This window comes from Rhinolophus sinicus, linkage group LG16 (genome assembly GCF_036562045.2).
Source record: "Rhinolophus sinicus isolate RSC01 linkage group LG16, ASM3656204v1, whole genome shotgun sequence".
In the NCBI taxonomy this organism is placed as follows: Eukaryota; Metazoa; Chordata; class Mammalia; order Chiroptera; family Rhinolophidae; genus Rhinolophus; species Rhinolophus sinicus.
In genome coordinates, this window is record NC_133765.1 from 25193867 (window position 1) to 25216273 (window position 22407).

The 22407-nt window shown below is 49.0% G+C and overlaps 1 protein-coding gene across 5 annotated transcripts in view; it reads right to left on the reverse strand.

Moving 5' to 3' along the window:
• The window catches only part of SSH1 (slingshot protein phosphatase 1), a 57979-nt gene extending 38025 nt beyond the window's left edge, over positions 1-19954 (reverse strand). Inside the window, exons 1-2 of one of the 5 annotated variants that reach the window (XM_019757476.2) lie at positions 19739-19954; positions 15397-15437 (exon numbers count right to left, since the gene is read on the reverse strand). In XM_019757476.2, the coding sequence (XP_019613035.1) occupies positions 15397-15437; positions 19739-19804 (107 nt within the window). In that variant the 5' untranslated portion in view covers positions 19805-19954. The other 4 variants (XM_019757478.2, XM_074321792.1, XM_074321788.1 and 1 more) reach the window with 4 other exon arrangements.
• Positions 19955-22407: the final 2453 nt, after the last annotated feature.

The following is a 22407-nucleotide window of genomic DNA, read 5'->3' on the forward strand; positions in this document are numbered from 1 at the left end:
CAGGTCAAAAAACAAAATAATACCCTGTTGGAAGCAGCAGCAGAACAGGTGAGCAGATAAATACACGTGCCCATCTTCTGCCAAATACTTTCAGAGTCACAAGTGTCCCTGCCCTTGAAAAGCAGCCCTGCTTACAACGCTATGAAATGACAATAATAACGATGATGACGACAGATCAGACCTCTGATAAGCTCTGCTGTTTACAAAGCTCTCTAGCGAATGTCAACTCAGGTGATCTTCTAGAAACTCATCCAGGTAGACTGACTGAGCCAGAATTACTGTACTCATTTTATAGACGAGGAAACAGGAAGTTATTTAAGTGGTATAATTAGAGGATTTCTGACACTACATTTCACACAAAATCAGACAGTATGTGCCTCAAGTACAGGCTCTAAAGCAGGGGTGTCAAAACTGCCGCCCGCGGGCCAACTGCGGCCCGCAATCCATTTTTAATTGGCCCGCAGCAAATTCCAAAAATATATTTAGTTTACATAAATAAACCAGGTGAGGCAATACGTACTTTACCTCGAGTGAGTGGCCCGGCTGTTTGTGTATTTTACCGCATATGGCCCTTGGTAAACAACATTGAAAAAAGTTTGGACACCCCTGCTCTAAAGAGTTCCACATTGACTGGACTGCTTGAAATGAACCGAAGTACTTTCACGTGGATAAAGTGAACCTTCGATTGCACTCGGCTCTACATGGTGATTGCTCAGTAGACTGTGGTTCGTCCTGCAGACTTGATAATTCTAGGAAAAGAGGGAACGAATGGAAAGTTGTCACCATAGAGAAGGTGGGTGCCACTGAACACTCCCAAGCGAGGTTCCATCCATTCCATTTAGAGGAACAGACATTTACTGTGCCTGCTCAGTGCTAAGTCCTGGGAATTCAGAAATGAAACGGACACGGTCTCACGGGTCAGTCAGACAGACAGACACAGAACAGTAACCTCAACGTAATGCACAGAAGAGGGATGTATAGGGGGCTGCCGATTGTGCATCTATGCACAGGTGGACACACACACACACACACACACACACACAGAAGGGATGAACAGCCCTACCTGGGGGTCCAGGGACATCTCCTTGGAAGAAACATCACCAAAATCTGGGCCTTGAAGGATCAACGAACAACAAAGAAGGGCACGGGGAGGAGAGTTGGAAGAGCATGTTACACGTCCCCTAGAGTGGACAGAAGAGGATTTGGTCTCTGTTGTAAAAGGCTCCACCCTGAATTCATAAATGTCTATTCTGGTTTATAAGTCAGTTTCTTATAATTTGGTCAGTATAAGTTGGTTTCTCAGAACTCGGTCATCCCTGAGTGTAGTAATAAATTCAAGTTTCAGAACGTGCAAAGCTAAGAACCAAAGCTTGGGCTTATCTTTGAGCCACCAAGCTGTCAACCTAACAAGTTCCCAGCACCTGAACGCCTGGTATACCATAGGCACTCGATGAGTGTTGTTTTAAGTCAATGATACCGTCAATCAGAATGGTGCTTTACAGTTTGCAGAGGGCCTGCCCCGACGCTTTTGCTCTTAATTCTTATAATTCCATTCTTCTGATGAAAGAACCAAGACAGAAAAGATAAATGACTTATCTGTGGTCATATGGCTAATAAGGGACAGAACTGGATCGAGAGGCTCCACGTTCAGCGCTCTTCCTGCAGAGTCTCTAGGTCAGAGGGCAGGATGGTCTGACCTGCAGCAACAGTAGCAGCAGGTAAAGCTGGATGGATACGGATCTAGCTCAAAACCACTACTGGCGATGGTTTAGATGGATTTGGAAGCCAAAGTGAAGTTTTTAAAGATGTAAAGGAGCTGGAAGACTTACGATGTGGAGTAGGCTAAGAGGACTGCAGGTGAGACAGAAAATTCCTTCCATTGCTCTCCCACAGGGTCTTCCCTCATTTCGACCTCATGCTCCAAAGTCACAAAGACCCCAAGCTGTACCGAGCAAGGCAATCGGTAGAGCCTCGTTCCAAACACCATTTTTCAGAGCATAACAAGTAATGCACCTGACACACCTATCGGCTGGCACTCCCAAATTGTTCCCCTAAACACATGATGCTGAGAACAGGGGCATTCCAGTTCTGCAGGGCACTATACTTAGGGAACGGGGTCACAGGCAAGAAACGCTGGCAGGGCTCATTACAAATGTCTTTGCTGCTGGGGCATGTATTGTTTGGCTAGAAGGCGTAGGCTTCTCTCAGAGAGAAGGAATGTCCAGAAGTATGTCAGACACTAAGAGACATTCTCTGAAGCCAGCTATACAGCTCTCCTCCAATGGGTAGGAGCAAGCAGCTGAATATTCTATGCAAGCTCGCAAAAGCAGGGGTTTTTTTCTCCTGCACACATAGGACAGCAAATGATATGCCCTGAGTTGGCCTGACAAACCTTAGGATAGTTCCCTGATGGCCCCCCCGAGAGCCCTCAGGCCCCGTCTGTGGAAGCTAGAGCTAGTGCCACCTTCCTTTGTACATCTGGTATACCAGGTTCTGTGCCCCCTTCTTGAGGGCAGAAGGCAGAAAGGCTGCACTGTGCAGGAAATGCGATGGCAGCAAAGACAAACTTGCCGGCCAGAAAAAAACACGTACACGAAGGAAATGTTTTCGAAACAACTCGAAAATTCCAAAAACGCATTGTCCCAACTGTCCCAGGTCCTTAGCCCTTTGTTTGGTATGTAGCTCCATCCCCCATTCACTGGTGGCCAAGTCCTAACCCTTCCAGGGGCCCCTTCCTTCCCAGCCCCTCAGTCCCCACTCCTTTCTGGCTCTGCTCAACCCCGAGAGCCATGCACCCCCAGGCCCCACAGTGTGCCTGGCTCTCTGCTCGGGACTCCATGTGCCTGCAGGGCAGTGCGGTCCCAGAGAACGGACTTGTTCTCCACCTGTGCTGACCCATAGGAAGCCACTAGCCATAGGTGGCCTTTGAACACTTAAAACACTTAAAATGTGGTGTGACCAATTTGTCACTTGATTTAATTTTAACTAAATTTTGATTAGCCCCATGTGGCTGGAGGCTCTGGTGTGAGACAGCACAGTTCTGGGAGTTTTCAGCCTAATGACAATTGGGGCACGGACCGCCGGCCTGTACCCCACCTGCACTGTCCCTAACCACAGCTCTCGTTACATGGTTGCCCAGCTCCAGGACTTGCAAGGATGGGATCTTCTCTACAGATTAGAGCCCAAACTTCTGGTGCTAGCTTCCTGTGGTAGCCACAATTAGTCCTTATAGGTTGCTAATCTGAATGTCATTCACCGGACACCTTCTGACCTCAAGGAGCTTATAACACAATCACAAAACGTGCTTTCTAATGAAAACCTCCCTTGTATTACCTCTCACACTATTTCTCCCATACTCTACATACTCTCTGCTGTACCACTACCTATGTCATTGTCCCCAGAAACTCTATCTGGGTCTCTGTTCACTGCCTTCTCCCTCTCGTGTCTGCCTCCCCACGTCACGCCAATCTTCCAACTTCATGTTTTCTCCCTCCCCCGCCAGCTACCAGCCATTGGCTCTTCCCTTCCAGCACTTATAGCACCTTCTCTCATTTTGCAGGTGAGGAAACTGAGGCTAAGAGGTTAAGTCAGAGGAGCCCAAACCCGATGACCAGACTGTGTTCTTAGACCTATTTACCTACTTGGTGGTGAGTTATCTTCACGTCGCTGTATTTTAACTTCACAATGGGACTCAATGACCAAGACACACAGAATTGTCAAAATTCTCTTCCGTGCCTGACATATAGTAGATTCTAAGTCAATACTCATAGAAGACCTGACCGAGCTGTCCTCCTCTCCAGCCTTAAGAGCCATTTCGTGACGAACGCACCTTGGTCATCTCTGAGCTGCTGGAACGCACTGGGCGCTCACTGCACACAGGGAACTGGACAAATAAGACTCACCACGTAAATGCCGTAAGTGCAAGTACAGTCACCTGGTGGTCGGGTCCTCTTGGCAACCAGGTGCTGCAAACCACACAACAACTAACTCCTCCACATCACCCTGAGTGTCCTGAGAGCTGGGGCTATGACCTCTCCATGTCCCGACCCCCATCAGTGTGCAGCAGCGAACGTGACACTAATGAACATCTTGGGAAAGTGCCATGCAAAGCATGTTATACTTGTCACCGAACCTAATCTCTGCACCCATCCGTGTTTTATACATAGGGAAACTGAGGCTCAGAGAGGTTATGTCACTTGCCAAGTTCACACAGTCAAGCAGTGGAGAAACCAGAGCGGAACCAGGAGTCTGACTGGAGCACTGGACCTCTGCTGAGTTGACACCTCAGAAAAACACAGCATCAAAACAGCCCATTTCTCTTCCCCAACAATTCAGACCTAAACCCATGTGGTGGGCAGAGCAAGGCCGGGCATCTGAGTTGGGGAGGGGGTGTGGTACTCCACACCAGGGTGTTTGATGGTGAGCGGGGCAAGGAAGGCATCCACGCAGGGGAGAGGTGGCCGCAGAGATGGGGGGCTGGTTGCAGACAGGGGGGTTGATCAAACAGGTAAATATTTTAGGGACAATTGGGAGCCATGTGTCCCTTAGAGAAGGGAATCACAAACATGGAGAGAAAATTAGACTGAACCTAAAGGTGTTGGATCAGAATGGAAGGCGTGGTTTTCAACATATTTAAATAGATACAGAAATAAACATCGATTTGTGTGCACATACACACATCCCTTCATCCTGCCCACAGAGGGCCTGAGGCTGGCATCACTCCAATAGTACCAAGTACACCACCCTGGCCTTCTAAACTCCATGTCCACTAAAAGGAATCAGGGCTCCTGGGAATTGATGGGAAGCTGTGCTCGCCCCAAGTTCCTCTTGGCCTATCTGCGTCCAGATTTTGAGGGCCTCATACACACATAGCCCTGGCCCATGTAAGACCTAATTTTAACATTTTCCTGCTCTGAGACCACCCTTTGGAACAGCGGGGGGCCAACCGGCCTGTGCAAGGCTCCCATTGTGAAGGGCACGCAAAGTCAGGATGCTGTAGGCCTTTGGAAGTGACTCAGCATCCTGTTTTCCACGTTTGGGGCGGCCGGCAGCTTTGGCACCAATCACTGCCGCTGACCTCACTTCGCAAAACCACAAGTACCCTGGTTAATGGGTGGGATGGGCACACAGCATCAGCCCTCCGTGGGCCTCAGGATCCACAACCTGCTGGTCTGCCTGTCACACTGGGTTTCCTTCTGAACACCCACTAGTTATCGGAATTATCTATCCCAAAGAGTTCTTCAGAACGGACCTGGCCGTATTTTAAGGACACCGTGAATCAAGCAACTGATCTTGTTTCTCGCTTTGCTTTGACTCCTAGGAAGCTCCAAGTCAGATGTGTAGCCAGACTCTACTAACTAGACCAATACTGTGCCGTGCATGCTACCTATAAACCTTCCCATGACTTCATCTGATTTGCCCCTATTCTCTCCATGTCCCACTTTTCTAAGTTTAAATCATATTGTTTTCTATGAAGTGTATAAGCTCTTTCAAATCCCTTTTGGACAGAACTATGGTAGCTAGACCACACACGTTACCTCCACCGGGTAAGGACTCTTTGTTTAACTTAACATGGAATCCTCAGCATTCAGCATAGAACCCATTACATATATAGGCACCAAAAGTATACATTGGCTGAATTGATAAATGAAGCAGATAACTAAATAAAAACTGCCTCCGTTGCCAGGTTGCTTCACAAGAGACCCCTCTCCCTCCTATTCCACATGGTGGAGCCTGCACAGAGTGCCCAGGGCTTGGGGAGAAGGCTTCTTAGGGAGCCCTCTTGCCGTTGGGTTCAGTGGCCTCAACTCCAGCCCTAAAGAACCACTCCCACGTTTCACCTGCAACGGACCCAGCACAGGACAGGTGGGGCTGGACCTTTGAGAAGTGACAAGTGATTTCCAGAGATGGCAGCTGGCCTGGCTCTCTTTAAACCACACTGACGATCCCCTCCCTTGTGGGAATTCTGACTGGGCTCAGATTTGGGGAAACGCCTTGAGAACTCTTGGCAAGCATGGGCCAAGCCCTGACTAGGAATTCCTTCTGCCAACGCAGGGTGGCCCCCAGCAGGGAGCACCAGACATTTCCTAACCTCTGACGGCCTTCTTTGAAATAAAGTCTTTTTAAAAATAGCTTCAAAAGTAGCCATTCAAGAAAAAAGAAAGGAAGAAAAACCGTCTGTAAAAATAAAGGCACACAAGACACTATGCTTCGCAGAGGAAAGCCTGGTACACAGTTCAGTAGAACTTGGAGGAAAATAGGTCAGGCATGGGTTGTTTTTCCTCTTAGCTTCCACTTGGTTGACCTTGTGGTCTCTGGGGTGAAACTAGCACAGGCCCCCATCCATGGAGGGGAAGACGGTCAGGAAGGGCGGCAGGAGGGGTCCTCTCTTATTATCCTCCATGAAAGGAACTCATGGTACCGTGTTTCAGCAGATATCAGGCAAGAACGAGGCATTCCACATTGTACAAGACTCTCTGAGCTTCCCAAGTGCCCTCGGTTTCGGGAAGGGCAGGTGGCTGGCCCACGGTCACGATCACACCTGGTGGTGAGGTGGTGGGGCCTGCACCCACCCAGAGGCCCTGCTCTGCCCGGGCCCAGGCCCACTTATGGGACCTCTGTAGTTCACACGACAGTCTCGCCCCTCTCACTGGGATGCTTGCCACCACACCGCAAGGCAAGCCAGCTTGGTTTTCTCATCAGCACGTCACCTCCGCCATAGGAACGATTGCAAACACTTCCCGCCCCGCCAGTGTCTTGCCTCCACCCCTGCCCAATCACTCAGCATGCCTTGAAGATGACTCCTCCTTACTTTGATTAATCCTGTTTTCTCACTGCAGCCTTCCTTGAAGCAGAACGACGCAGTTGGATGTTCTCCTAGCCTTAGGAATTTTCTATAAAGCTGTCCAAACCCAGATATCTGACCACAGCACAACTTACGCCAAAGACCAGTTCTACAGGTGGCAGGGAGTCCCCTCTTTCTAAATAATCGCTGCTGTGCCTGTGGCCCCGCTCCTGGGGGTGAGACCTGCCTGAGGAGGAGGTGGCTCCAAGCAAAGGGTCCACTTCAATTCAGGGGTCACATTCATTTTCTCTGTCTCAGGGCGAGACGATAACCCTGACCTGGCCAGACGCCTCACAAATGTCTGACCTTGCTCTCAGTGTGGGAATCAAGGAGAAACTCTTGAAAGTCTGTTACAAATCTACCAGGAATCATTAGACGCACAATGTAACTCAGAAGGAGACGGTGGCCCCGAAGGACTCTGATTCTTGGATCTGAAAGACATCATCTCATCTCGCTCTTCACTTTACAAAGGAGGAAATGGGGGCCCTGAGATGATGTGAGTTGCCTTCGAGTGTGCAGCAGATGACACATCTCGGGACAGAACCTCGGCTCTCTGTCTCCCTCCCACAGCTTTGTTCCATTTATCAGGAAGGGGATCACTGGTACCACTGTCACCTACGAGCACTCGTGGTGGGCGCACACACTCCTCTGCCGTGCACACACGCTTCCCTGGAGGGCTAAGTGCTGGGGAAGAACGCGACGGGCTCCGTGGCATTCTTTGCAAGTCTAAGTACTGGTATTTGGAAAGCTTAATGAAACCTACTAGACGCGGAGCAAAATTCATTTCAATGATTAACCTTAATAATAAGTTTAATTAAGTTCCAACAAAATCAAATTAACTCCTTGCCTCTGTCCTCATTTGTCCCCCCTCTAGGATGTCTTCTAACAGCAAAAAGTATTTAACAGACTGAAGGCAAATTCTGATTTTATGATCAAATGTTCCAACAGACAGCCAGGAATTAGACCTGAGTTAAACCAAAAGGAACAGCAACACAGTAGAATGGCCCCAGAATTTTAAAAGTTTGCATAGCCCAGTATTTAAAATCGGGAGTCCACGGGAGGCCGCTGCCTAAGAAGCCATGAAGCTGGGGACAGGCAAGGGTGAGCTGAACACAAATGTGCCCTTCTCCGCTGAGGGACACGAGCAGAAAGGAAAGCAGGTGGGTTTTTGATTCACAGCATCTGTGTTCAAACCCTGACTCTGGCCTCTCACCAGCCTTCCTCAGCTGCAGTTTCTTCAAAGGAGGCAGGCACCCACTTTGCAGGCCTGTGATGATGACAATCTGAGAGCAATGCACCAAAGTTCCAAACCCAGTGTGTGCACCTACAGGCACCCCATAAACCTCGCTAGTATTATTATTCCCTGGATGCTCTGCCCAGGTGACCATCCGGGAAGGGGGATATATTACAATTCTTGCTCTCAGTAGAGTCAGCGCATAGTGTGGGACCTCTATGGTTTGAGCAGGAAGAATGGACTGCAAAGCCACAGTTCTTCCGGATGAACTCCATCTATCCCCTGGTGACAGATATGAAATTGGGAGGAGGGTTAGTAGAACTGGCTCTTGAATTATGGGGTGAAGAGCACAGGTTTTGGAGTCAAAGAGAAGTGGAGCATGAAGGTCTTGGCTCTACCACCTCCTACTAAATGAAATTAGGCCAGTTCTCTCTCTGAGGCTTTGTCTCCTCAGCCAGAGAACAGGAATAAACACGGCACCACCCTTACAGGATTTTTGCATAGACTAAATAAAATAATGCACATAAGGTGATTCACAGAACAGGGCATGTGTGAAGTATTCACGTCCATGTCCTGCGTCCCTGCTTTACTTTTCTCCTCAGCACCTACTAACACACTACAAATGTACTTGTTTATACTTACTGTCTTGTCTGCCCCAACAGAAGGTCCGCCACAAGGAGAGGGTGTTTTTCTTTTGTTTTGTTCACTGCTATATTCCCAGCTCCTAGAACAGCACTTGGCACATGGTAGGTGCTCAATAAATATTTGTTGAATGAATGGCTCATAAGCAGACAAATTAAGACAGAGGGGTATTGAGATTAATCTAATAGTGCCAGACGGTAGGGGGAAATGCCAGGGGAAAATATCTCTCTGTCCTGTTTCCTGTATGTCGTCCAAGATCACTGTGAGTTCCTCGGTGTGAAACCGAACACAGAAGACTCAGTTTATGACTCCTCAATGGCCCATCCATTGCACACCAGGCACCATGAGGGCAGAGGCCAGGAAGGCCGTCCGGGGGGAGGAGGGACACGTGGCCTAGATGGACAGGCGCCCTGTGCAGTTGTTCAAGGCCCCAGGCTCAGAGGGGCTCCGAGCCTGGTTAACACCCTGCTGTCACCATCTTGAAATTCTTCATTTTTAACAAGGGGCTCCATGATTTTCATGTTGCACTGGGCTCCACAAATTCCATAGCCAGTCCTGCTCGTGGGGAACACTTATGTACTTAACACTACACAGCAAGGACTAAATCCCCAAGAAATACTAAGGAGAGAAAACAAATGCCTGTGGGAAGAAAATGGAAGAGTCATGAATCACCTCCTACAGACGCGGGGCCCTGAAGGAGGTACAGACAGGGGGCGTTTGTTGAATGTCTGCTGCGGGAGAAGAGATTCATGCAATTCAATCATCACATTTAATTCTGACAACAACCCTACAAGCTGCATATGGTTTTGCCCACTGGAAACTGAGGCCTGTTCAAGGTCATATAACAGCCAGGTAAGGTGACAGATGCTAGAGGTTGTAGCCAAACCTAGTCTTATTTCTCCCTACGGCCAAAGCGCATGGAAAAAATGTTTAAGGGTCAACAGAGACAGTCTTTCAGAGGCCAAAATATTCAACGTGGGCACGAATCCAAGAGATGCCAGGGCTCCGAGTACAGACAAGCGTGTGGGCGCCGAGCGGAGAGAACACAGTGGTCACTGGAATGGTGCTCAGTCCTGTGGGCCCCCCGTGCTCCCGCTCTCTTCCCACAAGGACGGATCCCTCAGCTGGCATCGCCCGTACCTGATAGACAGCTGCTACTTCTGTAACACTGAATGGAAACCTACTCAGTTACACGAATGTCTTCTCCACATTAGATGGGGGCATCTCAAGAACTCCCACAGACTGACACTGGTGGGCAGATTCTTGAGATGGTCCAAGATCCCGGCGCCTGGTGCAGGGGCCCCCGGTGAGCCCCTATCCTGAGTGTGGTGGGACCAGGGGACCAGATGGGACAGTCGCCCCCTCAATTAGGTTACACTGGATGAGAAAGGCGATGGTCACTCCTCTGGTGGCATTCCATTACAGGACCCCGGAGTAGCAGTTTCTCCTGTTGATCTTGAAGACGCACGCTGCCATGGCTTCCATAGCTGCCAGAAAATGAATTCTGCCAAGAACCAGTGTGAGCTTGGAAGAGGCCTCAGATAAGACTCCAGGCCTGGCCAACACCCTGACTGCAGCCATGTGAGACCCCAAGCAGAGGACCCAGCTAAACCCTGTCCAGATTCCTGACTCATGGAACCTGCAGTACCTACCAGATACTGTTTTGGACCCCCGAGTTTGTGGTAACTTGTTACACAGCAATAGCTAACTGATACAGCGACCAGCAGGTCATGTGATACAGCACAGAGCCTGGATGCAGCAGATGCCTGATGCCTCTTGGCAGGCCTTACCTGGACAGATTGTCAACCAGGACAATATCCAGGCTAAGAAATTGCCAAGAAAGGCAGGGAGGAACCCTAAAGGGTAGACAGGCATAAGAGAAGAGATGCCCAATGGAGAAGAGGAAGCATGGTCTGCAGACCAAAGACATACCAGCTGCCACCCCACTCTGACGCTGTGGGAAAGAGAGAGAAGGCACAGCCACACACTGCAGGTTATAAAGAGAATGGAGTCCTCGGGGAATTCCAGGTCAAGACCAAAAGGGGAAGGGAGCGTGGAGGGAAAGGCGGAGGCATAAGGGACTTTACAGTTTACCACTAAAAGCAGAGAAGACAAAATCCTGCCACTCTGACCCAAATATTTGCTTGGGCAGGCAAGGAAAAAAACTTTAAAACTCTAATGAACATTTTCATGTGCTTGACTTGGAGACACTGGATGGAAAAAAGAAAAAAATTCACTTCTGATCCACACTCCGGAGACGACACAACCATATTCCCTCCTGGGGCCCTGTCTGGCACACAACCACTTACATCTCATGCCAGGCTGAGGCAGCTCCCAGGATAGTGAGGGAGCCAGGAGCAGCTGCCAGCAGGGCCATCTGCTCACCGATTCCCACAGTCTGAATGGCACAGCTTCCAGAAGGGTATTGCTGGAGGCCGGCAGCAGTCCGCACACGCAGAGAGCAGGGGAGAGGAGCGAGAGAAGCGACCTAGATGCTCTGCGTCAGTCAGCTTCCTTCTGGGCAGGAGAGGATCAGCTCCTGAGACATTTTCCAGAAGGCCTTCAGGGAAACGGTCTGAATTACCACACTGATTCTGCAAAGCATGCATTCCTGTTTGCAACTTAGAGGGATAGCTCAAGGTAAAGGGCTTTCCAAGTCACACAGCATCCACGGTGACCAGCCCAGTGTGACACAGTGGACGCAACACCTCCAGGGAGTCGGCCTCTCAAATTCTGTGCTGTGACCTAACACGGAAATGAACAACATCCTATGAAGACCAAACACAGCAACCACTGTCCCAGTCCGTCACGGACCTGACTCTGTGTGAGGAGCCCCCACACAAACTACTCAATAATCCTGCAAGGTCTAGTTCTATCTGTCTGACAGATGACCAGTTGAGACTCACAGAGTCGCAATAACGCAGAGGTAAAGGAACTCGGCCACTAGTGCAGGAGCCAAGTCCTGAACCCCACGTCTTCCCCCACAGCGCGCGCTTTCTCATACATGGACGCAATTTACTGCAGGCTTGGAACTAAGGTAATATATTTAAACTGTTAACATGCTGTGCGCAGGCAGGGAACTAAGGAGCTATCACTAAAGGAAGCACCAAGTTAGAGATGAAACAAAAGCACATGTACCTGCCACCTCAGGCAGGTGTGGGACCTGCAACCGAGAGAAGCTAAGAGCTACCTGCTTCCTCTGCAGAGAGGGGGGTCGCAAACGTTTGGGGTGGGAGCCCTCTGACCTGGTTGTGAGGACTGTGGCCCACGGAAGAAGGAACTGGCTTACAGAGACAGCATGGTCAGGGAGCAGGACACGTCCTGTTGCACTGAAACAGCCCGTGTGAGACGGGTGGGAGGAAAGGCCAGCAACCGAGGGTGAAGGCGGAATGAAGACGAGACTCTGGGGACTGCGGAGCAGAGGGGTGTCCGTCTCGAGAGCACTGCCCATCTGAGAGTGACGGTGATAACCAAGGTGAAAGGATGGGAGGATGGGGGGCCCACGATGGAACGGGGAGGTATGAGGGCCTGACCTGAGGTGCCACCAGCGAGCCTGGGGAACAGAGGGCCGGTGAGACACAAGACCCAAACCCTGTGATTCGGCAATTTACTGGCTACGGGGAAGTCCAAGATAACTTCCTGGATGACCCCAAAGACAAAACTATCAACTGGGGTTAAGCAGAGGGGAGAGAAGAGGAGAGAGGAATATTCTGTTGTCCCCAGTTTTCCTCCCTTACCCGCATTCCTTAGAAACGAAATCATGCCAGTTTACCTTCAGGATCAATTAGAAGCAAAGGAAAATCTGCTCTCCCTAACTCTCCTCCCACCAGACAAGCAAAAACAACTGACCATTCCGTACATTTTTTTTACTCTAGGAAAGACTGAGAGAGAAAAGGCCTGAAAATGCAAATTAACACACAGAGGTGAATGAGTTTCAGTCAAAGCTTAACCCAGGACAACAGAACTTGTCTTATTTGGCCAGGAGGGTTAGAAAGCAGGATGGTGTCCTCTGCCTAGAAGAGGGCAGTGAAATGCCAAGGTGAGTGAAGAGGGACTGAAAAGGGAACCTGAGAGGACAAGCTCAGAACCAGGTCCCTGACTAGAGCCCAGGGTCTCCCAGCATTCACACTGGCGCTGGGGACAGGCTAAAAGCAGTGAACAGTGGTCATCGGTGATCTGACCTCCTGGGAAGCACTGCCATGAGTTAGTGGTGGTCCTAGGTTCTGGCGTGGCACTGCCTCTAACCACCTGGGTGACGTTAGGCAAGTTCCCTCTCCTGTACATCCAAGACAGTTGATTCAGCTGAACAATCAACAACTGAACTGGTCGCGAAAGGCAGAGCGGCGTGATACTCAGGTGTTAGAGGCACCACAATATAGTACGAGCTGTGATCAAAAGATACAGTGAATGCTGCTGCAGAGTGCCATCCAATGGAAAGGGAAGTGGCACATCAAACCTTAGTAACAGTGGTTGACAAGTTTCAACTTGTTTGGTGCAGTCAGTCAGTGTGAGCTATGGTTGAGGGAAGATGTGCTTTAAAGTGTGCGGTAAATCATCCTCCATCACGACAACGTTCCGTGTCACACATCGCTTCTGGTATATGGCAATTTCTGTCAAATAAAAACATTACAATGTGCCCTCATCCACCTTATTCACTGGATCTGGCACCGTGTGACTTCTGGCTCTTCCCCAAAGTCAAAATGACCGTGAAAGATAGACGTTTTACATCGATTCAGGACATTGAGGCAGCCACGATAGCGCAAATAAAGACACTCACAAAAGAGGACTTCCAGAACTGCTTCACAAAGTGGCAAGAACGATGGGGTAAGTGTGTTCGTAGTGAGGGGAAGTATTTTGAGGGGGGAATTAATGGCAATGTATCTTTTACTGTAATACTTTTTTTTTTTAAATTTAAACATTCACCGTATTTTTTTATCACACTGCCCTTACGTTCCAAGTGCAAACTGGCCTCAGGTTACTCACCTCTGAACTGGGAAAATACCCCAATAGGGTTGTTGTGGGATTAAATATGCAAATACACAGAGCTGCTGAGGCGTTACTTCCTTGCTCCAAACTGTGCAGAGAAGTGGCCCTTTTATTGGCCAGAAGGGCACATACACATTTTCAGATGGCTGCTATTTATAAATTCTTCTTAATTGTAAACAATTCAAAAAAACACAGTCAGCCCCAAAGACAATCTAAGTGAGAAATCTGCCTCCTGGGCAACAGCCCTGAAGGAAAGGGATGGAGATCAAAGGGTGGAAAAAATTCCAACTCCAGGTAAGGGCTAGAAGGAGGTTGGTGCCCCACATACAGGTGAGAGAACCCTTCTCCCAGTTCTTCTGCCCCCAAATAGATTCCAAGGAGCATATTTTCACTTCTCCCTTTCCCTGCCTCCAAGCAAAGAGCCAAATGCCAGTGTCATCTGCAACACAGCCCGTTACTGCCCCCACTTGGGAATCTGGCTAATTCGAGCCTTCCAGCCATGACGGAGACCCTGAGCAACCAATAAACCCCAGGTGAAAGAGTAAATGTGTCATCGTTACTGGTCCTTCCTCGAGTGTAATATTAAAATAAGGACCTAGCAATTGAAATAAGAGATCTCTGATTTTTGCAGGCTATTATTTCCTTACCTATGTGATCTTTAGAAATAATCTGTGCCACAATAAAAGTATTTTCCCTCCCTTCACTCAAACACAGACACTTCAAAAACAGGCTAAACATACTTCTACCACTTCTGCACTCTGCATCTGAGCTTAACCAGGAGAAAGCATCCTGCTCTCAGTAACAAATGGTTGACCCCAGTTCCTAATCATGTATTTCCTTTTCCAATTAATTTGCCTCCTCCTCACAAGATGAAACATTTTTTAAAAGAGCCATACCCCTAAAACTCTGTTTACTTTTTTAAACTACGAGTCAGAGTTTAAGAATGGCTCCTTGGTGCAGAGGAATACATTTTATAATGAAGTGCTAAATCTTCTGTAAACCAACAAAACACCCATAGGGAAAAAGCCTTAATTTTTGGCAAAGAAAAACAAAAAATGTTTTTGGCATCTAGTAGTGAACATAGCAACTGAGGATTACAGCTTCGGGAATTTTTTAAATGAGCATAGCTAAAGATTTCTCACAAGCACACACAAAAACAAACCACCTTGAATTAATAAACTTAGGGGCTTGCATGTCTGTTTCAAATCAGTAATGTGCTTACCTCAAAAGGAAGACCTTACCAAAAGCAGGAGAGAAATGCGAGAGCATATTACATGATTTTTTTTGTTTTTTAAAGCAAAGGGTAACATCTGGAAGAAACTACATAAAGATGCTCATGATGATAAAGCAAGGGTGGCAAAATAATGACAATTATTTTCCTTCTTTCCTAAACATTATATAATGTTAGTAAAGCTGTTTGTAATTATACATCCGTAAAATTTTTAAAGCACTACTAAAAAAAAACTGGTCTTTTTTTGACGGTTCTCCTTTTGGTAAGAAACAAAGAGTATTTCTGGGGTGGTCAGTTAGCTCAGTTGGTTAGAGCGTGGTGCTGGTAGCACCAAGGTTGTCAGTTCAATCCCCACATAAGGCACTGTGAGCTGCGCCCTCCTTAAAAAACAAAAAGAGAAACAAGCGTATTTCTTACCTGCTTGGAAGACTTAGGAATGAACATTAAAAGTCTGCTTACCTGAGGTTTAACTTTCTGTCTTCATCACTGCCAGCCTCCAACTGCAGAGAAAGAAAGAGAATGTCACTCCACAGACAACACGAGCAACAAGCCTCAGAAACGAGCAACAAGCCTCAGAAACGGCTCACATTTTCTGTTCTGGTGTCTGAAAAAGATACAGATGTCCAGGAAACCTGGCTATTTCTAAACAGCCACACCCTTTCCTCACCAAGCCTGCTTCGCTGTTCCGTGGAGTCACTTCCACGGAGGAATTTAAGTTTCCCAGTGTTTACCCACATTCCTCCCCCAGTATCGAGGATCCGTATCTTGTAACATTTCTATCTTGCATTGTTGCTTAACACACTCGTTAAGACCTCCGTTCTCCACTTTCCAGGGTTGTTTTGGACCTTATCCTGCTTTTCTTTTTTAAGGGGAGGGGGCTCTGTTTTAAGAGAATCCATTTCCTCCTTCAAGCCGAGGCCATAGCTAAGTGCTTAACACCATTTTAAGCCTCAACAGAAGGGTTAAAAAAAAAAAAAGAAAAAAACCATTCCAGGCAAACCTTTTACAATGGAAGGTGGCCAACATCAGGCTGTCTGTCTATGGGTCTCAAAACCTCTTGGTGGCTTTCAAAAATGGCTTAAGTATTGAATATAAAACTTTCTAGGTGATTGGTTTATTTACATAAATGAAAGAAAGGGACACGTAATCATTTCTAAAAGTTAAGGCCAAGAGGGGAGGCTCCAAAAGTCACCATGACTCAAGCCCCAATTGCAATTTTTCTTTTTCTTTTCCTCTTTCAAAGGGAAAACTGAAATGGGAAGAAAACACACACCCCCAAACAACTGTACCACTGGGACTTGGCATGTTTTGTATGTTACACAGAGGAGTCCATTGAATGGGAAAGAGAAACCTGGAAAGCAGTGATGGCTGGGAGAGATGCAAGGCTGATCGAGGACAGAAACCAGACAGAAGCCAATAGTAATGGAAAAAGGGGACAGGGCTAATGCAGGGAGGGGTCTGGGCAGCAAGGGACACACAGCAGCAGGTCCCGGAGTCCCTACATTTTATTAAGCTAATATGTGTGTACTATTATGCAGAGGTATTCACTGGTGGCCGGCCAGTTTGTTCTCACACGCCCTATCCCACATTGAAAGAGAAGTGGGAAATCGGGGAGGGCTTTGCTGACCAGAGGGTCACGAACTTCAGTCCTGAAGTTCAACCACAAAACAACCACCACAAATTTAGAAGAGAATATTGGGTCTAACCCAATGGTTCTCACCCAGGGGGGCAATTATTCTCAGCAGGAAACACTGGGCAATGTCTGGAGCCAGTTTTTTGGAGGGTGCTACTGGCATCTAGTGGGTAGAAGACGGAGTGCGGCTAAATATTCTACAATACACAAGACGGCTCCCTACAACTGAGGATTTTTAGGCCCCCAATGTCAGGAGTGCGGAGGTTGAAAAAGCCTGATCCAACCCCAAAAAGGAGACTGGAGATCTGCCCATGAAAATCAGTCACCAGGAACGTTTGTCAAAAATAACAATGTGACGGTCCATTCCTGAAAGTTATTGATTTATCTATTCTTGCGCTCTCTGCCTGTTCTCACAAAGGAATGAGGTAAGGCTGACAGTAAAATGACATAAATGAGAATTAAAGATGGGGGGAAAAATTAAAAGCGAGAGGAGCATTGGGTTGCTGGCCGGGCTGTGATTTCCCTCAGTTCCCAGCGTACGCTGTGCATCAGGACAGGCTGGGTCAGGAAACCGCTGCCCTGAAAGTCTCTGACTAGACAAAGGATCGTGATGAGTGAGGAAGTGATCTGGGGATACAGACTTCAGGACCATTTAATTCTCGGTCACTCTCTGTGATTCTCAGGATGAAAGACAATGTAAGGTCAGTTATTTCAGAGCAGCAAGCTACGTATGTCAAAGAATATACGCAAGAAGGAAGCCAACCCTTTCGGATAAGCCAAGGCCCAGAGAAGGAAGTAACTCGAGGAAGGTCAAGCCAGAGGCAGAGCCGCCCAGCCCAACATCCGTGCGCACACGCTTGCTCCTGCCTTACTTCTGCATGCCTCATCCCATCTGGAAGAAAGCCTTCCCTTCCAGGGGCCGTCCCAGGCACTGCTCGCTCACTGGGAGCCTCACGATGCTGATTTACTCAAGTCAAATAAAAGCTGTGTCTGTCAGTTCATCAGCACCTTGTGAAAATAATACTTTATACTATCATCATTTAAAATGTGTGTCATGAAAACCATCTACACACCCAGCAAAATGGGGTCCATCCATACAATGGAATATTAGTTGGCAATAAAAAGGAATGAGGTCCTGACATGTGCTGCAACGTGGAAGAGCCTTGACACAAAAGACTACATATTACCTCATTCCACTTACGTGAAATGCGCAGAAAAGGCAAATCCAGGGAGACAGAAAGTACACTCGTGGTTGCCTAGAGTTGGTGAGAGCAGGGCAGGGGTCGTGGGGTGGTGGGAGGGAGACTGTGGGTGACAGCTAAGGAGGGCGGAGTTTCTTTTTGGGCTGAGGAAAACGTTCTGCAATTAGACAGTGGTGATAGCTGTACAACCGTGTGACCATACTGAAAACCACTTAATTGTACACTTTACAATGGTGAATCGATGGTATGTGAATTATACCTCAGCTAAAAAGTAAACAAATCAAATAATGTTCATGTGTCTCAGGCAGGAAGAGACCATGGCTAATACAGGGGTTTAGAATCAGAGACCCAGGTGGAGAAGCCCTCTGTATAACCCCTTCCAGAAGCTGAACTCTTCACTCATCTCACAATAGTTTTTTGAGCTGGGAACATGAGATTAATGCACGAAAGTACTTTGTCAACTGCAAGACAGCAGTAATAGGAATGATGCAGACGTCACTGTGGGGAGGAGAGAAGCTACTGCAGCCTGACTTCTCAGTTGCAGGCAACTGACCACCAATGTTCTTGCTCAGCATGCAGAGGAGGGGCCATTAGAATCTTCTGTCTGTAGACAAGATAACAGTGGCCACTCCTCAAGAGGAGGGGGCAGCCTCTCTGAAAATGCTCCTACCAGTCTCTGCAAAATAGGCCCAAGAGCTACCCTGCCCAGAGCCAGTGGGACAGACAGGGCTGTCAAACCAAATACAGGCCCTCCTCTCTGTCCCTCACACACACAAACCTGTCAGTATTATCAGTCCACTTCCCCCACAAAGAAGGGGCCTGAATGGCCCAGATGCTGGCAGGGCCACTTCCTGGGCCGGCAGGGCTCCTCCTCCAGCGTTCTCTAAACACTCCACAGCCTCGTCCTCTAGTTGCTCTGTCTTCAGGCCAACACTCAGCCTTGCCCTGAATATGAGTTTAGACCAGAGACTTTAACCCATTCGCCAAGAGAAGGTGGGCAAGAGTGGGGACAAGAGGGTCGGGGCCCCAAAGCCGCAGGAGTGACCTGACCACAGGCCTGAGGCCCCAGCCTCAGTGGTCCAGCCCAACGGTAGACTCAGAGGACCAATTCCCCAACTGACCCCAGGGTAAGAAGTAGCCAGCCACGCATAGACCCACAGAAACCTGCACAGAGCAGCCATGCGGCCCCAGAAGGCACCCATACAACCACAGAAACACCAGAACCAGCCTCCACCACACAGCCCGATGCACGCAAACATGCAGCCCCAAATGATACTACAAAACGGAAAAACCCAGACTCAGCGGCACACAAAGACATAAGACACACAGCACCCTGAGCTCCCTTGGTCATTGTCACGCAGTGACACCAAGAGTCAGAACTCCAGGGGTTTGGTGGTCAGGGAAACAATCTCACATTCACAGGAGCATGCCGGTGGCTTCTCACAGTGTCACACAGGCCACGGAGTTACACAGTCTTACATACATACGGCCAGGCGCTTAGGGAAAGGGCCCAGAGCAGCCACAGGGTCACAAATCTCAGAACCGGCATCTCATACAGTCACCTAATTAGGAGTTTCAGTCGCACATCCAATCTCCTGCAAAGGCACCCTCCGACGGAGGTCACTGTCACACACACACACACACACACACACAGTCTGCAGTCACCCCCAGACGGCGATCAGCCAAAGAGTTTCGGTGTACCGTCACCCCTAGACGCGGGGTACACACGCACACAGTCACCCCCAAACGAGGTCACCCCTAGATGGCGGTGGGGGAGGGGGCGTCGCATCCTCACAGTTTCCCGCAGTTCGGCTGCCCAGGTGGGGTCGTACAGCGGCGTCCCCATAGGCCCCGGACCGCTCGCCGTCGCCCCTCGCCATCCCCGGCGCCCTCAGTCCTACACTCGCGGCCCAGGCCTGGCGCGTCGGTTGCTCCGCCCGGCCGCGGCCGCGGGCCCGGGGCTCACCTCGCTGTTGCTGGCCGAGGAGGCGGCACTGGGCGTGGGCGAGCGCTGCAAGGTCACCAGGGCCATGGCTGCGCCGCGGCGCCCCGGCACCGCCGAAGCCTGGGGCTAGAGCCGCCGCCGCCGCCGCCCGGGCCGGGCCCGGGGCGCTCCAGGAGCCGCGCGCGGGCGGCCTGGCGGAGCCGGGCCAGGCCCGCCCCTCCCCTCCCCTACGGCGTCCGCCACCCCCGGCCCCCGCCTCTCGCGCCGGCGCGCGCTCGGCCTGGAGCGCGGAGGAGGAGAGGGGGCCAGGGCGGAGCGCGGGGCGGCGCGCGTGCGCGGCTCGGGAGCCCCAGCAGCGCTGGAGGCTTTGGCCGGCCGGTCACGTCCCCCGCGCGCCCAACACATTCACCCCCCGCCCGCGTGCCCGGCCCTCCGTCACGGGGACCCGGCTGCGCGCGACTGCCGGCACGTCCGCCCCCCAGAGGCCTACCCGCTGCGCTGGCGGGGAAACTGAGGCCCGATGGCCGCGCAGCCAGGACGGCCTGGGAGGAGGATGGAGAGGCTCAAGGACCAGGAGATAAAAACCTCCTGGTCCCTGCCGGTGAACCCAGACAGAAGATCTTTGTAGAAATTCATTCGTTCATTCATTCATTCTTTTATGAAATATTTGTTGAGCACCTACTATCAGGCTTGGAGCATTGAACAGTGAGCAACATAGATTGGGCTTGCCCTCAAATTTTACAGAGGTGAATCACGTGACAGTGGTTCCCCTTTATCTGAAGTTTCGCTTTCCCCGGGTTCAGTTACCCACCGTCTGAAAATATTAAGTGGAAATTTTCAAAAATGAACAATTCGTAAGTTTTAAATTGTGCATTGGTTTGTGATGAAATCTCAAGTCATCCAGCTCCATTCCACTGGAACATGAATCATCCCTTTGTCCAGTGTGTCTCCCTGCCTGTTAGTCACTTAGTAGCTGGTTATCAGATCAACTGTTTCAGTATCACAGTGCTAGTGTTTAACTCTTATTTTACTTAATAGCCCCAAAGTGCTAGAGTAGTGGTGATCACAATTCAGACATGCCAAAGAGAGGCTGTAAAGGGCTTCCTTCAAGTGACAAGGTGCAAGTTCTGGACTTCATAAGGAAAGAAAAAAGTCATATGCTGAGCTTGCTAAAATCTATGGTAAAAACAAATCCATTGGTGAAACCATGAAGAAAGAAAAAAATTAATGCTAGTTTTGCTATCATACCTCAAACAGCAAAAGTTATAGCCACAGTGCATGAGAAGTGCTTAGCTAAGATGGAAAAGGCATTACAGTTGTGAGTGGAAGACAAGAACAGAAAGCATGCTCTGATTGACAGCACCGTGTAAGCTTTAAGCCTATAGGGAGACTTCAGGAAGGGACCCCTGAAACGAGTGACCACATTCACAGACTTTTATTACAGTATATTGTTTTAATTGTTCTATTTTATTAGGTATTGTTGTTAATCTCTTACTGTGCCTAATTTATAAATTAAACTTTATTATAGGTATGTATGTATAGGAAAAACATAGTGTATATAGGGTTCAGTACTATCCACGATTTCAGGCATCCACTGGGGGTCTTGGAACGTGTCCCCCACGGGTAAGGAGGGACTACTGTACTAAGCACGTTTTAAAAATTAGTTTGCTAATGTTTTTTTAATTTGTTATTGGGGAATGTTGGGGAACAGTGTGTCTTTCCAGGACCCATCAGCTCCGTGTCAAGTCGTTGTTTTCAATTTAGTTGAGGGGTACAGCTCAGCTCCGAGTAAGTCGTGTTTTTTTTCAATCTAGTTCTGGAGAGCACAACTCAGCTCCAGGTCAAGTCATTGTTTTCAATCTATTTGTGGAGGGCGCAGCTCACTGGTCCATGTGAGAATCGAATTGGCGACCTTGGTGTTATGAGCACTGCACTCTAACCACTGAGCAACCGGCCGCCCACTAATCTTCTTATAGAAGATTCCTTCTGTGTGTCCAGAAACCCAGCGTCAACTGAGCATAAGTGAATCAGGAGGCTTTGGCTAGAAATAAACGATAAAGATTTATTCAGGGGTCTTAGAGATTGTAAACTGGAATCACAGCTAGGCAAAAACCCAGAAGTTTTCTGAAGAAGAAAGTTACGACTTCTTTTTTTAAGATTTTATTGGGGAAGGGGAACAGGACTTTATTGGGGAACAGTGTGTACTTCCAGGCCTTTTTTCCAAGTCAAGTTGTTGTGTTTTCAATCTTAGTTGTGGAGGGCGCAGCTCAGCTCCAGGTCCAGTTGCCGTTTTCTCGTTGCAGGGGGCACAGCCCACCATCCCTTGCAGGACTCGAGGAGTTGAACCGGCAACCTTGTGGTTGAGAGCCCACTGGCCCATGTGGGAATCGAATCGGCAGCCTTCGGAGTTAGGAGCATGGAGCATCGAGCTCTAACCGCCTGAGCCTCCAGGCCGGCCCGAAAGTTACGATTTCTTATACTAAAAAGTGCATTCTTGAGAATACTCAGTCCTGCATTCTTAGCCCAGAGTGGTCCAGGACCATTATCAGTCAAATGAGAGGCAGTCTGGATGATGCATGCCAGGTGATCTGGATACGGGAGTCCTTCAGGGATAATCAGAGGGTTATCTGGAGGTCTCGTATATGTACAGATGTATATCCAGGCATTGACGCAGGACTGGAAAGTTCAAA